This window comes from Ipomoea nil, unplaced genomic scaffold (genome assembly GCF_001879475.1).
Source record: "Ipomoea nil cultivar Tokyo-kokei standard unplaced genomic scaffold, Asagao_1.1 scaffold2297, whole genome shotgun sequence".
NCBI classification, from domain to species: Eukaryota; Viridiplantae; Streptophyta; class Magnoliopsida; order Solanales; family Convolvulaceae; genus Ipomoea; species Ipomoea nil.
This window is the reverse complement of record NW_017618725.1, coordinates 275,327-295,637: the sequence shown is the minus strand read 5'-3', so window position 1 is coordinate 295,637 and position 20,311 is coordinate 275,327. Positions and strand designations below refer to the sequence as shown.

General features: G+C 35.9%; 1 protein-coding gene and 1 long non-coding RNA gene across 2 annotated transcripts in view; one reads left to right on the top strand and one right to left on the bottom strand.

Annotated features, from left to right (window-relative positions):
* Positions 1 to 1,415: 1,415 nt before the first annotated feature.
* LOC109151918 (serine/arginine-rich splicing factor SR34A-like) lies at positions 1,416 to 5,367 on the bottom strand. The gene is made up of 14 exons (XM_019299525.1): positions 5,202 to 5,367; positions 4,083 to 4,349; positions 3,813 to 3,900; positions 3,568 to 3,633; positions 3,364 to 3,438; positions 3,152 to 3,269; positions 2,980 to 3,026; positions 2,845 to 2,902; positions 2,640 to 2,689; positions 2,497 to 2,553; positions 2,273 to 2,352; positions 2,113 to 2,190; positions 1,961 to 2,027; positions 1,416 to 1,763 (listed from the first exon to the last, which is right to left on the bottom strand). Exons 2-14 carry the CDS (start codon positions 4,139 to 4,141, stop codon positions 1,743 to 1,745), a joined length of 864 nt encoding a protein of 287 aa, XP_019155070.1. The 5' UTR covers positions 4,142 to 4,349; positions 5,202 to 5,367; the 3' UTR covers positions 1,416 to 1,742.
* The window catches only part of LOC109151919, a 27,871-nt gene continuing 12,232 nt past the window's right edge, over positions 4,673 to 20,311 (top strand). Inside the window, exons 1-2 of the long non-coding RNA XR_002049309.1 lie at positions 4,673 to 4,755; positions 14,901 to 14,912. This is a non-coding gene — a long non-coding RNA (uncharacterized LOC109151919). The remainder of the gene's footprint in view (positions 4,756 to 14,900; positions 14,913 to 20,311) is intronic.

Genomic DNA, 20,311 nt, shown 5'->3' with positions numbered 1-20,311 from the left:
CGGGGGCGGGTTCAATTGTTATCCCTAAGCAAATTGTCTTTCAATATGATTGTGGTAGTGCTTATATTTTAAAAGGGGAAAAGAAAGTAAATAAATAAATAAATAACAAAAGAGAAATGGAAGATTGTAAATTTCTTGTGTAAAGTCCCTAGCGTGTCATTCCATAGGTTAAGGTGCGTCCTTTTCCTTCTTAATGTGCGTATATTTAAAGCTTAAGGTGCGTCGTTTTCCTTCTTAATGTGCGTATATTTAATGCTTAAGGTGCGTCACTTTTCTAGTTTAAGGTGCATCAGTCTAAAGCATTAGGTGTGTCGTTTTCCTTCTTAAGGATGCGTATATTTAAGGTGCATCACTTTTCTAGTTTAAGGTGCATCAGTTTAAACTTAAGGTGTGTTATTTTATATCTTAATGTGCGTGATTTTATAACTTAAGGTGCTTAATTTTATATCTTAAGGTGGGTAGTGTGAGACAATTATCATTTGCATGCATGTATCAACTCTGATCGAAAAATCGTCCAAGAACAATCCATCAGCAAGTATTTGATCACCCGTTTTCAAGCACACATCTCTCACTACAATATCAAAGATTGAAATTACTTGTATTCGCCCATCTCTCACTACCTCCTCTTACTGCTTTCATTAGATAGTTTCAGAAACTGTTGCTTTGTTTGTAGTTACTGATGGAAGAAACTACGAGAACCAAAAGGTTGAATTGCCCTATCTTACTCAATTCGCTTACCATTCCTGTATTTTTATTTTTGTATATTTTCTAATTTGTTTCTAAAATTGATATTAAGTTTTTATTTATTTGTATTATTTGGATCAAATTTATTTTTAATACGGAGTATATGCTTTCAAAAAAAAAAAGAATATATAATATATCCAGTGCATCGGATCAATTACTAGTTACTAGTAGGATTAAAAGCAAAACTTTCAATGCTATCATCATTATTATTGCATAAATATTTGAAAATGATAATATAGATCCACTACTTCCAATATAATAATAATAGTAATAGTAATAATAATAATAATAATAATAATAATAATAATAATAATAATAATAATTTATGATTTGGAAAACGTCAAATATACCAAAAATTACAAACTCTACCGAAGAAACACCAAAAGTTAGCGAAGAGACAAGTGACAGAAATAATTCGTCACACAATAGAAGGCCAAGTAGGTAACTGTACTGGTCATTCAATCAACCATACTTTTAATACACCATTTACAATACAACATATTTGGAAATAAAAATTTTATAAATAAAATGAAAAAAACTAGTATAATTTTATGATAACAATGGGGTAGTATCCAACCCTCATTCCCATGATAATTTTAAGCAATAATCATTCCAACTCACTTGGCATTCCAACAACATAAGAAAGCAAGCTGGTAATGAAAAGACTGGAAAATCTCAAAATATGCATAAATTCCAACAGCTAAAATTCATTTTTCAACTAGTGAAATGTAATAACATCAACTCAATTCCTCCAACACACCAACCCAAAAGTTCTTAAAAGCTCGACATCCATAAAAATACTAAAACACAAAAGGGTTACCCAACTATCACGAACATATAAAAGGAACCAATTAGACCAAGAAGACCCCCAAAAGAAAACCCAGCATATAGCAATAAGCTCTAGTTCAAAATTCAATCCTGGACAAGGCTAACCATGTATTTCTATATGCTTACACTGAAGCAGCTTTGAGGTGTCAGGGCCAAATTAAATGACTACATTAACCGCTGTTTGATCGTGCCTGAAAATAAGATCAAGAGAGTGAGTAAAATTATTGTTGCAAAATTCAAGAACATAAGCTGCTGAGATCAGTACACTCGGAGGAAATAATGCTAAGGAAAAACCAAAATCCAAGAGAATTTAATTAATGCCAATAAGTGGGACGCATCAGCAGCATTGTTATGCCCTAAATGAAATTTTTACAACTTGAAACCTTACCGGGCGCGGGGATGCTGACTTTGATCTTGATTTTGACCTCGATCTGGACCTTGACTTCGACAGAGGTCTGCATTTTTACAGAGAGAAACCATAGGTCATAAGAGTAGAGCATAATAAAGGCAGTAACTAGTGATTAAAAAACACAGCCATACCTAGATGACTTGACAGGTGATGCAGATCTAGACCGTGGCGGTGGTGATCTGGAAACAGATCTACCTGCTGCTGATTTGCTGTAGAATATAGAACAATATGAAGGGCCCAAAGCCAAGAAACAAATATTAAAATACAATAGAAAATCAGCAATTTGTATACCTCCTGCTCCTCCTAGGACTTCTGCTTCTGCTCCTGCTTCTGCTGTGGCTTCTGGATGGACTGCTCTTGTACTCTCTTACCTAGCCACAAATAAATAAATAAAATCAAAGTTATGAATATTCCAAATTGAAAAACACTCCTTAGTATACAATGTATATCTGTGTACAACCTATTAAATAGCCATCTACGGAGTAATAAAAAGAGGAGAATGATATTGTAAGTACCCGGATATAAGTGCTAGTCCAAGGATTTTTGAACACGCTATCATCAAGTTTCCTAATCTGAATGATATAATACACACATTAGGCACAAGATTGGAGCATCTAACTCACATCCAAAAAAAATTATAATTTAAGAGTTAACTTACAGCATATTTCATGTCATCATAATTCGTATAATCAACCAAGCCAAATGTCCCTAAATCCAGTGAAAAGTTTTAGAGCATAATAAAATGTCACAGTGCACTCAAGGCACTAAACATTTAAGCAAAAAAGCAGACTAATAGCACCATAAATATGCATACATATTAGCATATAAACAAATCCACTCAGTTATGACGATCGAAAATATACCTTCCCTATCAGTGGAAACCTCAGCAAAGCAAACATCACCAGCTTTGCGCATGTGATCCTGGAATACTTTCAGCATGTCATTGACATTTGTACATGCAACAAATCAAATACTAGTTCTCAAGAATTATATCTTACTTTCAAATCTTGCCAAGAAGCCGAAGAAGGAAGGCCAGTAACAATAACTGCACAAATCAAAGTAACAGATTGAGGCATATGTTACATATTAATCGATATCTAATACACATGCATACAGCACTTAAGTAAATGAAGATTTCAAGAAGATTCAATTAGAAAGTTATGGAGGTACCTCGATATTCAGAATGCTTAGAAATCCCATAACGTGATGCACTCCTGCCCCCACCACCATAGCCACCACGCCGATCAACTGAAGATGATGGCCCCCTACCACCATGAGCAAGCTCAACCTATAATAAGTTGCAGGAGAAATATACCATCATGAGACGTATGTACAAGTCAACTGGAGAGTTTATAAACATCAAGTATCTCAAGAGTTCTTACCCTCAGTCGACAACCATCAAAGTTGTAGCCATCTCTACCCCTGATGGCATCTTCTGCATCTCTAGAATTTTCAAACTTAACACATTGAAACCCAAAAAAAAAGTCAAATTATATAAATAACGGTCAAAGTATTAAAAAAAACAAAATAACTTAGGTTCTCAGGTAAGCATTATCACATATATGCACAAGTAAAACTTTAACTACCTCAACAAAACAATAGCCCGGGGGACGAGGTGGAATCTTCAATTCAATATCCTGAATACGTCCATACTGTCCAACAAAAGGGTTGTAGAAGATAAGAAAGCAGTATCAAAAACACCCAATGAGAGAATAAGCAGCATTAAAGAATACCTCACAGGCAATTATAGTTACCATTAGGCATTTGAACAATAAATTCAATATAAATAAGAATAACTTAAAATAGATCAAGACAAGTATTCAAATCAAACCTTATAGAACAAATCTTCAATTTCCCATTCTCTGATGTCCAGGGGAAGGTTTCCCACATAGATTGTCCGAGAGAAACGGCCACTCATTCTAAAGTACAACAAAGGAGTATCAATTATCACTGTTGCAAGAATACTGTACATAAACAATATCTATAAATAAAACAAAGTCTTGAACAGAAGACTCTTGAGAAAGACTAATAAAGTGGTACAATCAAATGCATTTTTATAATTTTGTATTTGATTTCAGTTCAAGGAAAAACAAAAATATACTGAGCAAACCAAGAGAGCAATCCTTGAGGTGAGCAGTGCTCCACAAGCTCCATTCTCATATGCTCCAAAGCTCAATATATATTTTTTTTGAACTAAAATTTGGTCTCCTCATCCTGTCTAAAATTTTTGCAGATGATACTCTTCAGAGAGTGAGCAACAACATCCAAGTACACATAAATACCCAAAACTCCACCCTGAATTCTCCCACTCCCCATACACATCCCTATGTATGATTCCAAAGCTCATTTTTGTCCAAGCGCTTGAAATCTATCATAAACAAAGCATCGGTCATGATAAGAGGTAAGGTTGCCACATACTAATGCATTTACCTTATCAGATTTCTTTTTGACTTCTTAACTGAAGAAAATTATCCCAGAGTATTAGAAATATTTATATATGTACTGCAGACAATTTAGTAAACATCATGTTATCATTAGAATTAGTGTGGTCATGTGGTGTCATTCTCCTCAACCTTTGGAAAAAAAAAATAACAAATAAAAGCAAGCATGTACCTCTCCATTATTCTAAGATTTCTATAAGTAAAATCTTCAGAGTAGACAACTATCAACATTAATGTGCCTCAACCCTACTACTGCCAAAAGTATCTCCCAAATTCATGAATTACTCTATCAAACACAACCATTTGTTGTTTCCTTAGATAACACAAATATAAGTACAACCGTTACCACATCTTAGTAGCTCCGCTGATAGCTAGAATTCAAGCACAATACTCTTAAATCTAATTTTTGACAACATATTTAGGATGCCCAAAAACAGGGAAAAAAAAAAAAAAATCTTAACAAAAAATTTCAGCTTTCTCTGTGAAAGCAGATACGCAAGGCACGTAACCCATTAAATCAAACTCACAAAAAAAAATTATAATTATAATAATTTTCAGAAAAACAGCAAGACGGGAGACCTGAAAAAAATTTTCCAAATTATCAACATGGACAACAATTAGACAAATAATCGAGATAAGAGAGTGCAGAAAACCCTGAATGGCTGAATGAGTCAGAGCGGTTCGATACGCTTGGGCTATAAACTCGGCGACTCCTGGATCCACGAATTAGGGTTTCTAAATAGTGCAACCGAAAGGTAAGAACAAACTCAGAATCATACCTGAGGTTCAATTAGGATCGGAGGAGAATCTGATAATAGGAGGAAGACGAAGGGTAAGCGTGTCCGTCTTCGGAGCTCCGATTTCTTGGACCTCGTTATCGGGTTTTCTCTTTGCTTCGACGAGTCTCGCTGTTAAGATGCAGCTTTGGATGAATCTAGATTCTAGGTTACTTACTTCAGTTAGTCTTCCGGAGAAAATAATTCCAATTGCCCCCTCCACCTTTTCATAATCACGAACAAGTCCATGTCTATTCAAAATACAAATAGTTAATTACCAAAATGGACCTTTAACTATAGCGAAATTACCAATTTAATCATTAACTATTTTCTTGACCAATTAAGTCCCTCAACTTTAAAAATCTTAACCAATTTGGTTCTCCGTTAGTTTTCCTGTTAGACTTCTGTTAACTTGAGACCAAATTGGTAATTTTGCTATAGTCAATGATCATTTCAATAATTAACTTTAGGTGTGGACAATTCGGTTCGGTTTTCCCAAATTGAACCTTACCGAACAACCGAACAAACGAATAGTAATAAATTCTTGTATACCGAACGCTTCGGTTAAAAACTGAAAGGAAATATCGTTTAATTTTATTTAAAATATAATAACAATAATAATAATAATAATAATAATAATAATAATAATAATAATAATAATAATAATAATAATAATAATATAGAAGTAAATCCAAGTCCCATAATGTCTCCTTTATTGTTCAGCTCATATTCTCATGGATATCTCTCATATAAATTCAAAGTCTAATATATAACAAAGCCAACTGATATTTACTATTTTATTATAAAACATTTACGAGAGATACCAGTGACAATATGAGCTGAACAGCAGAACAAACAACATGAGACTTGGAGCTCCAGCAATGATCCTCCAACTATTATGATTTTTCAAATTAATTCTCGACTTTTAATTTGGACATCTTAGGTCCCTTGACTTTTAATTTCTTTCCAATAGTGATCCTTTCATCAATATAAGGTTAATTGGAAGTAACATGTATTACATAGAATATTGAGAAAAATTAAAGTGTTACTTTTATCCATATACATAATACGTTTCAATTATAAAATAAGTACTTTTAATTTTTATTTTTTTTAAAAAAAAAGTTTAACTTCGTTGTATAAAAATGCACGACATGTGAGATACTGATCAATAGCAACTTCATCAGTTTCATCGTTTCCATCATAACACAGGTTTTCACACTCCATATTAATAATAGTTTCTGAAAAATATAATAATAAAATATGAACTTAGAAATCCTAGATTTTATTAAAAATTGATATTACTTTTATATTATTGAAGTATTATTCCCCAAAATTCTAAAACTTATAGAGATGATCACAGGAAGAATGAGTTAATACCTCCAATGGTCTTCCGAATATTAGGGGTTTACTAGTTGTGGTCCACCGAGTTTTAAATGACTTCCAATGGTCATCAATGTTTTAAAAAATAACCACCCATAGTCCTAATTCTTAAAATAACCTGAGTTTAAAATGACCACGAGATGTCGAGACGTCCTAAAAGGTGGTTATTTTATGAAACAAGGAGGACCATTGGAGGTCATTTAAAACTCGAAGGACCACAGCTGGTAAATCCCTAATACTCGGAGGACAATTAGAAGTATTAACTCCAGGAAGAATTCCTGGATAGAGATGATGGTTTTACATTGATAGAAATAATTTATATGTAGAGAATTAGGGATTTGAATGAGAGAAATTCTCATTAACCGAGTTGCAATACTTACCGAAGTTGGAGGCAGCGGCAGAAATGGAGGCGGAGGATATGGGAAGAGGCGGAGAGCTTGAGGGAAAGAGATGGGAGGAGACGGATAGCGATAAGGTGAGCGACAGAGATAGAAGGGGGGAGAAATCAGCGTGAGCGAATGAGATGGGAAAATCAATCTTGTGGTAGAGAGAGAGAGAGAGAGAGAGAGAGAGAGAGGAGGGAGGATGGCGTGAGGTGCACATGTTGACTCATATAATAAAAGATCCGACGCGGCGGTGGAGGCGGAGAGTATATTCCCCGTCCCCGTCCCCGACGGGGAATTAAAAATATTCCCCATCCCCATCCCCACGGAGAATTAGGCGGGGACGGCGATTCCCCATTTCCCGTCAACTCCGATCCTAGTCAAAATGTTAAATAATTTTAATTTTTAATAATAAAAAATTTAAAATTCTAAGTCCTAGTTTCAAAAACTAAAATACTAAATTTACATATATATATATATATATATATATATATATATATATATATATATATATATATATATATATATATATATATATGTGTGTGTGTGTGTGTGTGTGTGTGTGTGTGTGTGTGTGTGTGTGTGTGTGTGTGTGTGTGTGTGTGTGTGTGTGTGTGTGTGTGTTAGAATTTTTAGTTTGAAATGACATTTTGAGTGACTATTTTGTGGTACAAATATATGTGGGATCCACTTTCGATTTGGATCGGGTTAAAGTAGATTCGGGTTCTTCGTAGTGAGACGAAGAATTTGACATAGTGTACGCTCAAAATGGGTAATAGGTGAATGAGAAATTGATTCTTAAAGTGATACTATTTGAGAGAAGTCAAAAACTTAAGTTTAGATGCTAATTAAAAATTAGCATTTTAATATCTTTCGTTAAGCTTAAGTGTAATTAAGCTTTGGTTGCTTAATTAGTGAATTGGGATTTTAGCACATTTTGTGCTTTGCTTCTATTGCATGGACGAAAGTTGTGCACGAATCAAGAGTGCTTAAGCTTTGGATTCCAAAGCAGCTCATTTCGTGTTGTGGATTCGGTGTGCACGAGTCAATGCTATATGCATTGATTCGTGCTGCACTGTTTCGATGCTTGCGGACCACTCGGGTGTGGTTTCCGGTCCCAATTTGTTAAACCTTCGGGTTTGTACAGACTTCTCGGTCACTCAGATATTTTTGAAACGGGTCGTTATGGTCGGTACGAATTAATCAGATATTAAGTTCGTGACCGTTGATATTCTTTCGATAATAAGTACGACCGTTTCAAACGTTATAATCTAATTATTAAATTGGATTTATGTTGGTTTAATGTGCTATTTAGTGGGATACTAACTCTTCTCTCCCCTATAAAAACCTATGTGTTGGGTAGAATGTTTTGTCGAATTTTGAACTTGCAAAATCATTTTTTTTTCTCTCATCTTCTCTCAAAAGTTGTTTCTTACAAAGAGATTCTACCAACACTTCTGTAAAACATCGGAGTGCTCAACTTGTGTTCTAGTTCGCCAAGCTTTGGGTTGGAGTGCTCGAACGCCAAAGTCGTAGTCCGTTTTATCCTAGGAGACTGAGGCCACAACGATCCTAGCACCCTCGGGAGTGCTCAACTTGTGTTCTAGTTCGCCGGGCTTTGGGTTGGAGTGCTCGAACGCCAAAGTCGTAGTCCGTTTTATCCTGGGAGACTGACGCCACAACGATCCTAGCACCCTCGGGAGGTGGCGAATCGGTTTTAAGGAGAGTGTGTGTACACACGACTCGGGCTTCCTCTGCTTCTTCTTTCTTCTCGTTGGGTTAAAACCTCAGGTTAGAAACCCGTCTCGTGTTTTATTTTGTTCTTGTTTTCGGACCAAGTGATGGGATTAATCTCGGAAAGATTAAATCCTTGTACTAGTTTCGTACTAGTTGTGGTGGGATTAATTTCGTGGAAATTAAGTCCCGTGTACTAGTTGTGGTGGGATTATTTTGATAAAATAAATCCCTATTTGGTTAATATATATACATTGTATATATATGTAATTTTTGTTTCGTACCAAAATTGGTTGGAATGAATTTTCTATAAATTAAATTCCATCTTTCGGGGCAAATATATATTCTATATATTTTTTGTGTATCGATTTATTCACCATTTCCAACAATCTTAAAATCGATTTTTTTTTTTTTTGTGATTAAATCGATGGATTCCACGAGTGGTGGAGCCGTGAATGTTGCTCGTGTTGCACATTCAAATGGTCGGATCGGCAACGTAGTTGCACTTTCCGAAACCTCGGTGAACTTTGGTTCGAAGACCGGTGATGGCATCAAAGGGTATATCCCTACGATGAAGGTACATGGGATGGTACCTTGTGGATTGGTCGAAAGACGATGGAAATTCAAGATGTTGAATTTCGAAGGGTTGCAACTTAAAATGTTGTACAACCTAATGATTCTCGGCATGTCATGGTTCTTGACCGAGATGGTTCCTAGTGAAAAGGAACATGAGTCTAACACTCAAACCGTTAGCATAGTGAGGATTTGGAAATACTTGGTTTTCCTATGCCTAAACTATGTTTTAAACGGTTTGTGTGACTCGTTGTACAGTGTATACTGTAGATCAGAAATAGCTAACGGGCTGTGGGAATCTTTGGACCTGAAGTGTAATAGTGATGACGCTAAGACAAAAATGTTTGTCGTTAGCCGATTACTTGAATACAAGATGGTGGATTCCAGGATCGTCCTAAGTCAAGTAGACGAAGGAATGATCGTGAGTGAAGCCTTTCAAGTGGAATCTGGTATCCATTTGTTGCCTTTGGGCAGAAAGGACTTCAAGAAGCAATTCTACGGAAAATGCTTCAATTGTGGTATTATGGGCCACAAGTGGGCTGATTGTAAAGCACTTAAGAGGAAGAATTGTAATTCTGAATCTAACATGGTGCGGGTCAATTAGAATAAGTCCGAAATCATCCTCTCGGCAATGGTAACCGAGGTAAACCTGGTTGGTTCGAACCAAACGGAATGGTTCATTGATACGGGTGCGACCCGTCATATGTGTTCCAACCGTGAGTTGTTTACTACCTTCGAGATGGCTAATAGCAGGAAGGTATGGATGGGAAACTTTGCTCAGTCTGTTGTGGAAGGCATGGGCATAGTAGTTCTCAAAATGACCTTTGGGAAAGAGCTGACTCTGAACAACGTCTTGTATGTACCGGAGCTACGAAATAACTTAGTTTCTGGTTCATTGTTGAACAAGAATGGCTTCCGATTAGTGTTTGAGTCAGATAAAATTGTTTTGTCGAAATCAGGAATGTACGTAGGCAAGGGTTATGTGCTAGATGGGCTTTTTAAGCTCGATGCAATAACCGCGATTAATAAAAACATTATTAATTCAGCCTACTTACTTGAGTCTTTGTGTTTGTGGCACGGTAGACTGGGTCATGTTAATTTTAATTCTATACGTAGATTAATTAACTTGGACCATATTCCTGCATTTCAAGTTGATAAGCACAAATGTGAGATTTGTGTTGAGGCAAAACAAACGAAAATTCCTTTTAAATCGATTGAAAGGAAAACAGAACCACTTGAGTTGGTTCATAGCGATGTATGTGATTTTAGATCAATACAATCACGCGGTGGTAATAAATATTTTATCACGTTTATCGATGATAGCACACGATACTGCTATGTGTTTTTGCTTAAGAGCAAAGATGAAGCCGTTGATAAATTCATTCTTTATAAGAATGAAGTGGAAAACCAACTTCATCGGAGGATTAAGAAGGTTAGAAGCGATCGAGGTGGTGAGTACGAAGCACATATTGGTGACTTCTGTGCAAGTGTAGGTATCATACACTGGCACCTTACGCACCTCAATCGAACAGTGTTGCCGAATGAAAAAATAGCACATTGAAAGAGATGATTAATGCGATGTTGATAAGTTCGGGCCTACCTCAAAGTATGTGGGGTGAGGCGATTTTGACAAGTAACTCCATAATCAGCCCACTTGTGGCCCATAATTGGTTGTCTCATTTGCTTTTTGCACGCTTTTTAAGGAATTAAAGTAAATGTTATGTATTTTCCAATTATGCCCTTCACTTTTTCACTTTTGGGAATAAAAGCAAAAGTCATAAGGGTAATTTGGAAAAAAGTAGAATGATGGTGATGTTCAATTTTGGAAAGAGGACAACATTTTGGGACAAACTAAAAAGGAAAGTAAGACATGCAAAATGGGACAGAGGGAGTACCTTTTAAATAAGGTTCTCCGTAAGAAGCTCGATAAGACTCCTTATGAGTTGTGGAACGGTAGGAAACCTTCCTACCAATACCTGAAATTGTGGGGGTGTCTTGCCAAAGTTTTGGTGCCAACACCTAAGAAAATAAAGATAGGTCCTAAGACGGTGGACTGTATCTTTATTGGCTATACACATAATAGTAATGCGTATCTGTAACACCCCCTAATTTCCATGCTAATTTAAGCCTTAAACATGCAGATATCTAAACAAAACATCAAACATAGTGGAAGTCTAACAAGGATTATATAAACTGGAAACGAAAGGGGTGCTATGCCACGCTTACCCAGTGGTGAACGCACAGGCTAACATCTACATAATTCACAATCTAAAAACCATACATATCCAAAGTACTAAAGTCTATCCTTGGCACACAGGCCATAACAACACAAGATGGGAGCTACACTAGCAGGTTCTAGACCGCGCTCATGTCTATACATCACCTGAAAGAAACACATAAAAGATGGGACGACGCCCGGTCAGCGAATAATGCTGGTAACCCACCAATACATGTGAAATATCATACATAGATAAGATATACGTTTGTAAAATCATTTGCGAAACGGAATACGTATATATAAGTTCAAAGCCAAGAGCAGAAGTCAACACAGGACTCAAACACTCATAACGAAGTAAGGGAACACATCCCAAGGCCACAAAGAACAACGACTCACAAGAACGGCTCAAGGTATAATCTACCATCACACAGTAGATTAACACCCGACATGCATAACACAAGAGAGTAAAGACACCACCATTGGCAACACATGCCTTTGTGACTACACACGTCACAAGAATAGAACTCACAACAACCGCTACACAAGCCTTCGTGACATCACCCATCACGAATTGATATGCCTTCTTTATGCCCGGTTCCAACCTTATGGCTACCCCCAACGTTATGTCTAGTTCCAACCTTTACCTCCAGGACCCCTGTACACCAAGTCCAACCTTATTACTCCGAGGACCGTCGTCCCCTCTCCAACAGATCTCCAATAGAACCACCGATTTCATAGTACACGAGGGTACCGATCACACACACGACAACACATGCCACCCAAGAAATACGTGAACCTTACACAAAGGCCACAAACTCCATAATCACGCCATGGCTACCACAAGGACCACTGCCGTACCTTGGTAACTAGTATCCCATACCACTAACCGTGCAATCCAGGTACAACCACGCACACCATACCACAACAGGAATCAATCAACGGATCACAACGAAGATATGAAACCATACTCAATCAAGGAGTGGATCACAGTCCAACAACAATGATGATTAATACAAGTCATCATCAACATTAGGAAGGTACAAACAACTCACACGCTAGCATTTAAACGCCGAACTAGCATGCTCATCAAACGGGTAAACCAAAGGTAGTTCCGAAGAACACACAAGACTCACCATGGTTCAACGAATCACAATGTTGAACACTTAGCACGATTCAAGACACCAACACCTACATGGATTCCTACCATATAGTTCTAGACATACGAAACATCAAGAAGACACTCAAATAGTTCCACAAAAGAATATCGGGAAGTCAAAAGACCAAATACCGAGTCAAAAGAATCACGGGGAACAAATCCCCCAACAACACCAACATGTTTCCCGCGGGTGGACCCACGGGTAGACCCCCACCCGTGGTTCCGCCCGCGGGTACACACCCACGACCACATGTACCCCGCGGGTAGGGCGGCGGGTGGACGCCTACCCGCCGTTCCGCCCACGGGTACACACCTGTACACCAAAACATCCCTTCGGAGATTTTCAACACCAAGCTCAAATTCAAGTCCAAAACATGCCAAATCTCACCAAATATAACAAAATGACTTGAATCAAATGAATAGCCAAGCAATGGCATACAATAACCCTAGTAACAAGCTCTAGATATGCATTTTCACAAGACAATGCATAAACACTCACATTTCATAGCAAAATCACATGTAGAATCCAAGAAATCATCATATAAGTAAGCAAAATAGAGAGCATGGGTTACCTCTTGTAGATAAAAACCTTCACTTAACACTTCACCAAGCTCCTAATAAGGCTCACCCTCCAAACCCACTTCAAGAACACACCAAAAGATCATAAAGATTCTATCTTTAAGAAAAGACACCTTAGAAAACACTAAAAACACAAGATGAACATAGATCTTACCCTCCTAGATGCTCAAAGGTATGAAAGGTAGAATCTTGGAGACAACCCTTGAAGATTTGACAAAGCTTCAACTTGGCTTGGAAGAAAAGCTATCTAACTTTTAGAGAGAAGGTAGAGCTAAAGTTTGGAAAGTGTAAGGAGAGAAATGAGGAGTGTCTACTAGGTTAGCTTGCATTACTAACACAATGTGAAAAGTCATGAATACCCTTACTAAAATGAAGAGGTGTAAGGGAACAAGGGAACTACTCACAAAGCTTAAGGTACAACCTTGACTTTGGGGTTTACTAGTCAATTACTAGTCCCCGACTATTGAATTTTTAGGAATTTAAGGAATTAAATTACCAATTGAATTAGGATTAATTACTTAATTAATCCCTTAATCGAATTTGGATTACGGGGTGTCACAGTATCGGTTCTTAGTACACGAGTCCCATAATCCAGACATACATAAGAACACGATAATTGAATCAAGGAATGCATCGTTCTTTGAAGATGTATTTCCGTGTAGGTCCAGTGAGGGACCTAGTACGTCGAAACGAACATTCGACGAGGCTATGGATAACGGCAGTAGAGGGTCTGAAAGAGAACCTGAGCTCGAAGCTAGACGTAGCAAGCGAGTTAGGATTGAAAAATCCTTTGGTCTAGATTTTCTGACGTACATGTTAGAATGTGATACGCATATTCTAACTTGTTTACTAGAAAATGAACCAGATTTTCTGACATGTTTGTTAGAAACGAGCCTCAAACGTATGTAGAAGCTGTGACTTCTACGGAAGGACCAATGTGGAAAGAGGCTATAAAGAGTGAAGTTGATTATATCTTACAGAATCACACTTGGGAACTGGTTGATCTTCCTCCGGGTAGTAAGCCCTTGGGACCCAAGTGGGTCTTTAGACGAAAGTTGAAACCTGATGGTTCCATTGAGAAGTATAAGGCTAGACTTGTAATTAAGGGTTACAGGCAACGCGAGGGCCTTGATTACTTCGACACATATTCTCCCGTAACGAGAATAAATTCCATAAGGATGATACTTGCCATAGCCGCACTGCGAAATTTGGAAGTTCATCAAATGGATGTGAAAACAGCTTTCTTGAATGGCGAGTTAGATTAAGAAATCTATATGGAACAACCTGAGGGTTTTGCGGTTCCGGACCAAGAAAAGAAAGTCTGTAAATTGGTTAAATCGTTATATGGTTTAAAACAAGCGCCCAAGCAGTGGCACGAGAAGTTTGACCATGCGATGTTAACCAATGAGTTTAATATAAACGAAAGTGACAAGTGCGTCTACGTTAAGGAAACGATAGACGGTTATGTCATTCTTTGTTTATATGTGGATGATATACTCATCGTGGGTAGTAACGATCGAATGATAAAATCTACCAAGGACATGTTAAATTCGAGATTTGACATGAAGGATATGGGTTTGGCAGATTTAATCCTTAGGATTAGAATCGTGAGAAGACCTGATGGTTTCGTGTTAAGCCAATCTCATTATGTTGATAAAATCCTTGCAAAGTTTAACAAGGATGATTATCAAGTGGCTAGGACTCCATTAGATACTAACATTCATCTGTCCAAAAATCGCAGAAAATGTATCTCTCAAGTAGAATACGCTAGGATTATTGGAAGTTTGATGTATCTAATGAGCTGTACCAGGCCTGATATTGCCTTTGCGGTTAGCAAACTTAGTAGATATACGAGTAACCCTAGTGATGCGCACTGGAAGGCAATAGTGAGAGTTATGAGATACTTGATGTATACTCGTGACTGGGGACTGCACTATACACGATATCCTGCTGTACTTGAAGGGTATAGCGACGCTAACTGGATATCGGCCACGGTTGGCTACGTGTTTACGTTAGTCGGTGCAGCTGTTTCTTGGAAATCCTCGAAACAAACCTTGATAGCTAGATCCACGATGGAATCTGAGCTGATAGCCTTAGACAAATATTGTGAAGAAGCTGAATGGCTACGCCATTTTGTGGAGGACATTCCTTGTTGGGATAGACATGTACCTCCAATTAGTGTGCATTGTGATAATCAAGCAACAATTGGGAGAGTACAAAGTCATATGTATAATGGTAAGTCTAGACATATACGTCGAAAACATAATACCATTAAACAACTACTCACAACGGGTGTTGTCTCTGTTGACTATGTGAAGTCAAAGGACAATATAGCGGATCCGTTAACCAAAGGGTTGAGCAAAGATGTTGTTGAGAAGTTGGCACGAGGAATGTGTTTGAAGCCCATGGAATAAAAGTTCTATAGTGGACACCCAACCTAGCTAGCACCTAGGTTCAATGGGACAACTAAATTATGGAACGAAGCGTGTCACTGTGGCGGGTCTCGGACTCCCTACCATTCCTCGTTAGAATAGTGACTTCCGCACGAGGCTAGCATGTTGATGCTTTAATGACTCGAATGTCGGTTGACATGTGTGAGTATGCGGGATACTCGATAAAGAATCACCTATGTTAGAGAGAAGTGGGATCGCTTCAAAGGAGAATTGATGGACTCAATTCTTTAGAAACTCTCGCAGAACCATGAAGGTGACCCATGACCAAAACAGGCACACCCATGAGAACAGAACAAAGGTTGGAAGGTTCCTGTGTGGGATATGTCATCGTCTACACAACGGCAGTTGGTTCAAAGACATCAAGTTCTACCATACAGCTAGTAGAGTAAACATATCTTCACAAGGCAAGGTTCAAAGGGTAACACCTACCTATGCTATGCAGGGATCGACCGTTGAGCACGTTCGTGTCGATTTTTCCTCGTCCCGAAAATCAATTTTCATTCATGTGGGGGATTGTTGGATTTTTTAGCAAAAAATGGCATTTTGAGTGACTATTTTGTGGTACAAATATATGTGGGATCCACTTCCGATTTGGGTCGGGTCAAAGTAGATTCGGGTTCTTCGTAGCGAGACGAAGAATTTGACATAATGTACGCTCAAAATGGGTAATAGGTGAATGAGGAATTGATTCTCAAAGTGAACCTATTTGAGAGAAGTCAAAAACTTAAGTTTAGATGCAAATTAAAAATTTGCATTTTAATATCTTTCGTTGCATTGCACGAAAGTTTGTGTTAAGCTTAAGGAGGCGTTTGGTTCAGGTTATATAACATAACCAAGGGAATGTGACATTCCAAAGCTCACATACCTATGTTTGGTTCACATTATCTTAGGGAATCTAACATTCCCCAGGAATGTCACATTCCCTCCACATAGGATTTTGAAGGGAATGTGATTCCCTTCAATTTCTAAGGTTATGTAAGATAACCTTGGTTATGTTAGTTTATTACACACACACACATATAATTATTTTTGTAATTATATATTTTTTTATTTTTATTATGTTAGGTTAGCATATAAAATAATTTTGTTTCTCAAGTTCAATATTTTAGTTAATATTTTAAAATCATGTAATTATATATGATACCGTTATCTTATTTATTTATTTTAATTTTTAAATTTATTAAAATATATGAAAATATGTTAAGGATATTATACTATGTGAATAAAAGATAACCCTAAACCAAACATGATTATATTACATACCCCAATTTTAACCAAACACAAGAATCTAACATTCTCAGTAATCTAACATTCCCAGCAATCTAACATTCCATAAGGTAATCTGACATTCCGTGAACCAAACGACCCCTAAGTGTAATTAAGCTTTGGTTGCTTAATTAGTGAATTGTGATTTTAGCACATTTTGTGCTTTGCTTCTATTGCATGGACGAAAGTTGTGCACGAAGCAAGAGTGCTTAAGCTTTGGATTCCAAAGCAGCTCATTTCGTGTTGTGGATTCGATGTGCACGAGTCAATGCTATATGCATTGATTCGTGCTGCACCGTTTTGGTGCTTGCGGACCACTCGGGTGTGGTTTCTGGTCCCAATTTGTTAAACCCTCGGGTTTGTACGGACTTCTCGGTCACTCAGATATTTTTGAAACGGGTCGTTATGGTCGGTACGAATTAATCAGATATTAAGTTCGTGACCGTTGATATTATTTCGATAATAAATACGACAATTTCAAACGTTATAATTCAATTATTAAATTGGATTTATGTTGGTTTAATGTGCCATTTAGTGGGCTACTAACTCCTCTCTCCCATATAAAAACCTATGTGTTGGGTATAATGTTTTATCGAATTTTTAACTTGCAAAATCATATTTTTCTCTCATCTTCTCTCAAAAGTTGTTTCTTACAAAGAGATTCTACCAACACTTCCGTAAAACATCGGAGTGCTCAACTTGTGTTCTAGTTCGCCGGGCTTTGGGTTGGAGTGCTCGAACGCCAAAGTCGTAGTCCGTTTTATCTTGGGAGACTGACGCCACAACGATCCTAGCACCCTCGGGAGGTGGCGAATCGGTTTTAAGGAGAGTGTGTGTACACACGACTCGGGCTTCCTCTGCTTCTTCTTTCTTCTCGTTGGGTTAAAACCTCAGGTTAGAAACCCGTCTTGTGTTTTATTTTGTTCTTGGTTTCGGACCAAGTGGTGGGATTAATCTCGGAAAGATTAAATCCTTGTACTAGTTTTGTACTAGTTGTGGTGAGATTAATTTCGTGAAAATTAAGTCCCGTGTACTAGTTTCGTACTAGTTGTGGTGGGATTATTTTGATAAAATAAATTCCTATTTGGTTAATATATATACGTTGTATATATATGTAATTTTGGTTTCGTACCAAAATTGGTTGGAATTAATTTTCTATGAATTAAATTTCATCTTTCGGGACAAATATATATTTTATATATTTTATGTGTATCGATTTATTCACCATTTCCAACAATATATATATAATTTGGGGACGGGAGGGGTGCGGGGGTATCCCCGTTTCCCGAAAATTTTCTCCATTCCCGTCTCCTTCGGGGTGGGAGTAGGGGATCCCCGTCAGGGACGGGACACATTGTCATCCCTAATATAAACATACATCTTTTATATATATATATATATATATATATATATATATATATATATAGCCACATTCGTAATTACATGTTATTAGGAGAAAATTAAAATCAAACTCAATCCTCCTTCAATTTTTTTTTTTAATAAATTTGATGTAATTTGGGACAAAAATACAATGATATTCCAGTGATTTTCTCTAACTTTGAAAGAGTAAATTTTAACAAAATATATAAATTACATTTATATATAGGAAAAAACTTGTGTGAGACTATTTCATAGACCTTTTCGTGAGACAGCTCGGGTCAAGATAAAAGTGTAATATATGTACCGAAAAATGTAATATTAATCAAGAATAATGTTTATTACTTATATGAGAAAATATAATACTTTTGAAAAAAAAATGTAATAATTTTACATTTTGATTTAAAAGTTTTACATTTTTCCTAAAAAATATTACATCTATCTACTATCTACTATACTAATAAGAGCCCAAGAGAGTTAGGCCTATAATGGGTAGAAAAAATGGCGGTCAAATTTTTTAATCAAATGAATGGCTCAGATTGATCAGATTTTAATTTTTCCTCATTTCCTAATTTATCCTTAATGAATATGATTATCCGTTAACTTTTCTGTTAAATATTATATTTTCCGTTAACTTCTGTTAGTTTACCGTTAACTTACTCATTGATTTCAATAACTTACTCATTCTGTTAAGAAAGTTCACCGTTAACTTTTAGAATTTTGTGTCTACAATGTCTTTATTAAAAAAAAATTATTCATTATCAATAAATTAAATAAGAGAAATAATTTCATTAGTTATATTGTCTTTATTTTTCTCAAATATCAAAATTTTTTACATTCAAATTCATCAATTGATTATATTCACTACATTGTCCCTACAATGTCTTTATTAAAAAAAAAAAATTATTCATTATCAATAAATTAATTAAGAGAAATAATTTTATTAGTTATATTGTCTTTGTATTTCTCCAATGTAAAAATTCTTTACATTCAAATTCATCAATTGATTATATTCACTACATTGTCTATTATCTTTTTTTGTGCACTATTTTTTAATTAAATATCAAAGTTAAAATACAAAATAATGTTATATATTTATTTACCAAGTATTTTATTAATACCATGAAAAAATTAAAAAATTATAATTAATAAAGTCAATCATATTAACTACGTGAGGGATTTGTTAACAACGAGAGTATTCAAATCACACAACATATTGAAGTGAGAATTACCTCGCAATGTCCTTGTTTGACAATCAACATTTAACGGTTAGCGTTAGCGGATTATATTAGCGGATTTGACCAGCGAATTATATCAACGGTTGGTAAAAAGATATTTAAAAAAATTAACTGTTTAGATTAACATGTAAAGTGACCTAAGGGTAATAATAATAATAATAATAATAATAATAATAATAATAATAATAATAATAATAATAATAATAATAATAATAATAATAATAACAATAATAACAATAATAACAATAATAATAATAATAACAATAATAATAATAATTGTTTTTAAAAAATAAAAAATAAGCCAATCATATTAACTACTTGGGCGATTTATTGACAAAAAGAGTATTCAAATCACACAATAAATTGAAGTGTCCCTGTTTGACAATCCGCAGTTAGCTTTTCAATAGTAGTATATATTTAATATTTTATGCCCTAATTTTTATTTGATATCCCTTATGTCCCGTATTTGATTTCAATCATACCTATACAATTATTTTATTGACAATTATAATCAATCTTGACTATATTATCTTGCATTTGTAAACTTAGAATTGTCTATTTAAATACACAAATTTAACATTCAATTATCTATGCATGAACAATTCCAATATAATCTTGACTTGATATACAAAGTACTTATTAAAAAAAAACATTGGGCATTATCCCAATCGCGCGTAAAAAACTAGTTTTCTCTTATAAAACAAATAATTGCCAACATTACTTATAAGGAAAAGTATAATACTTTTGATGACAAAT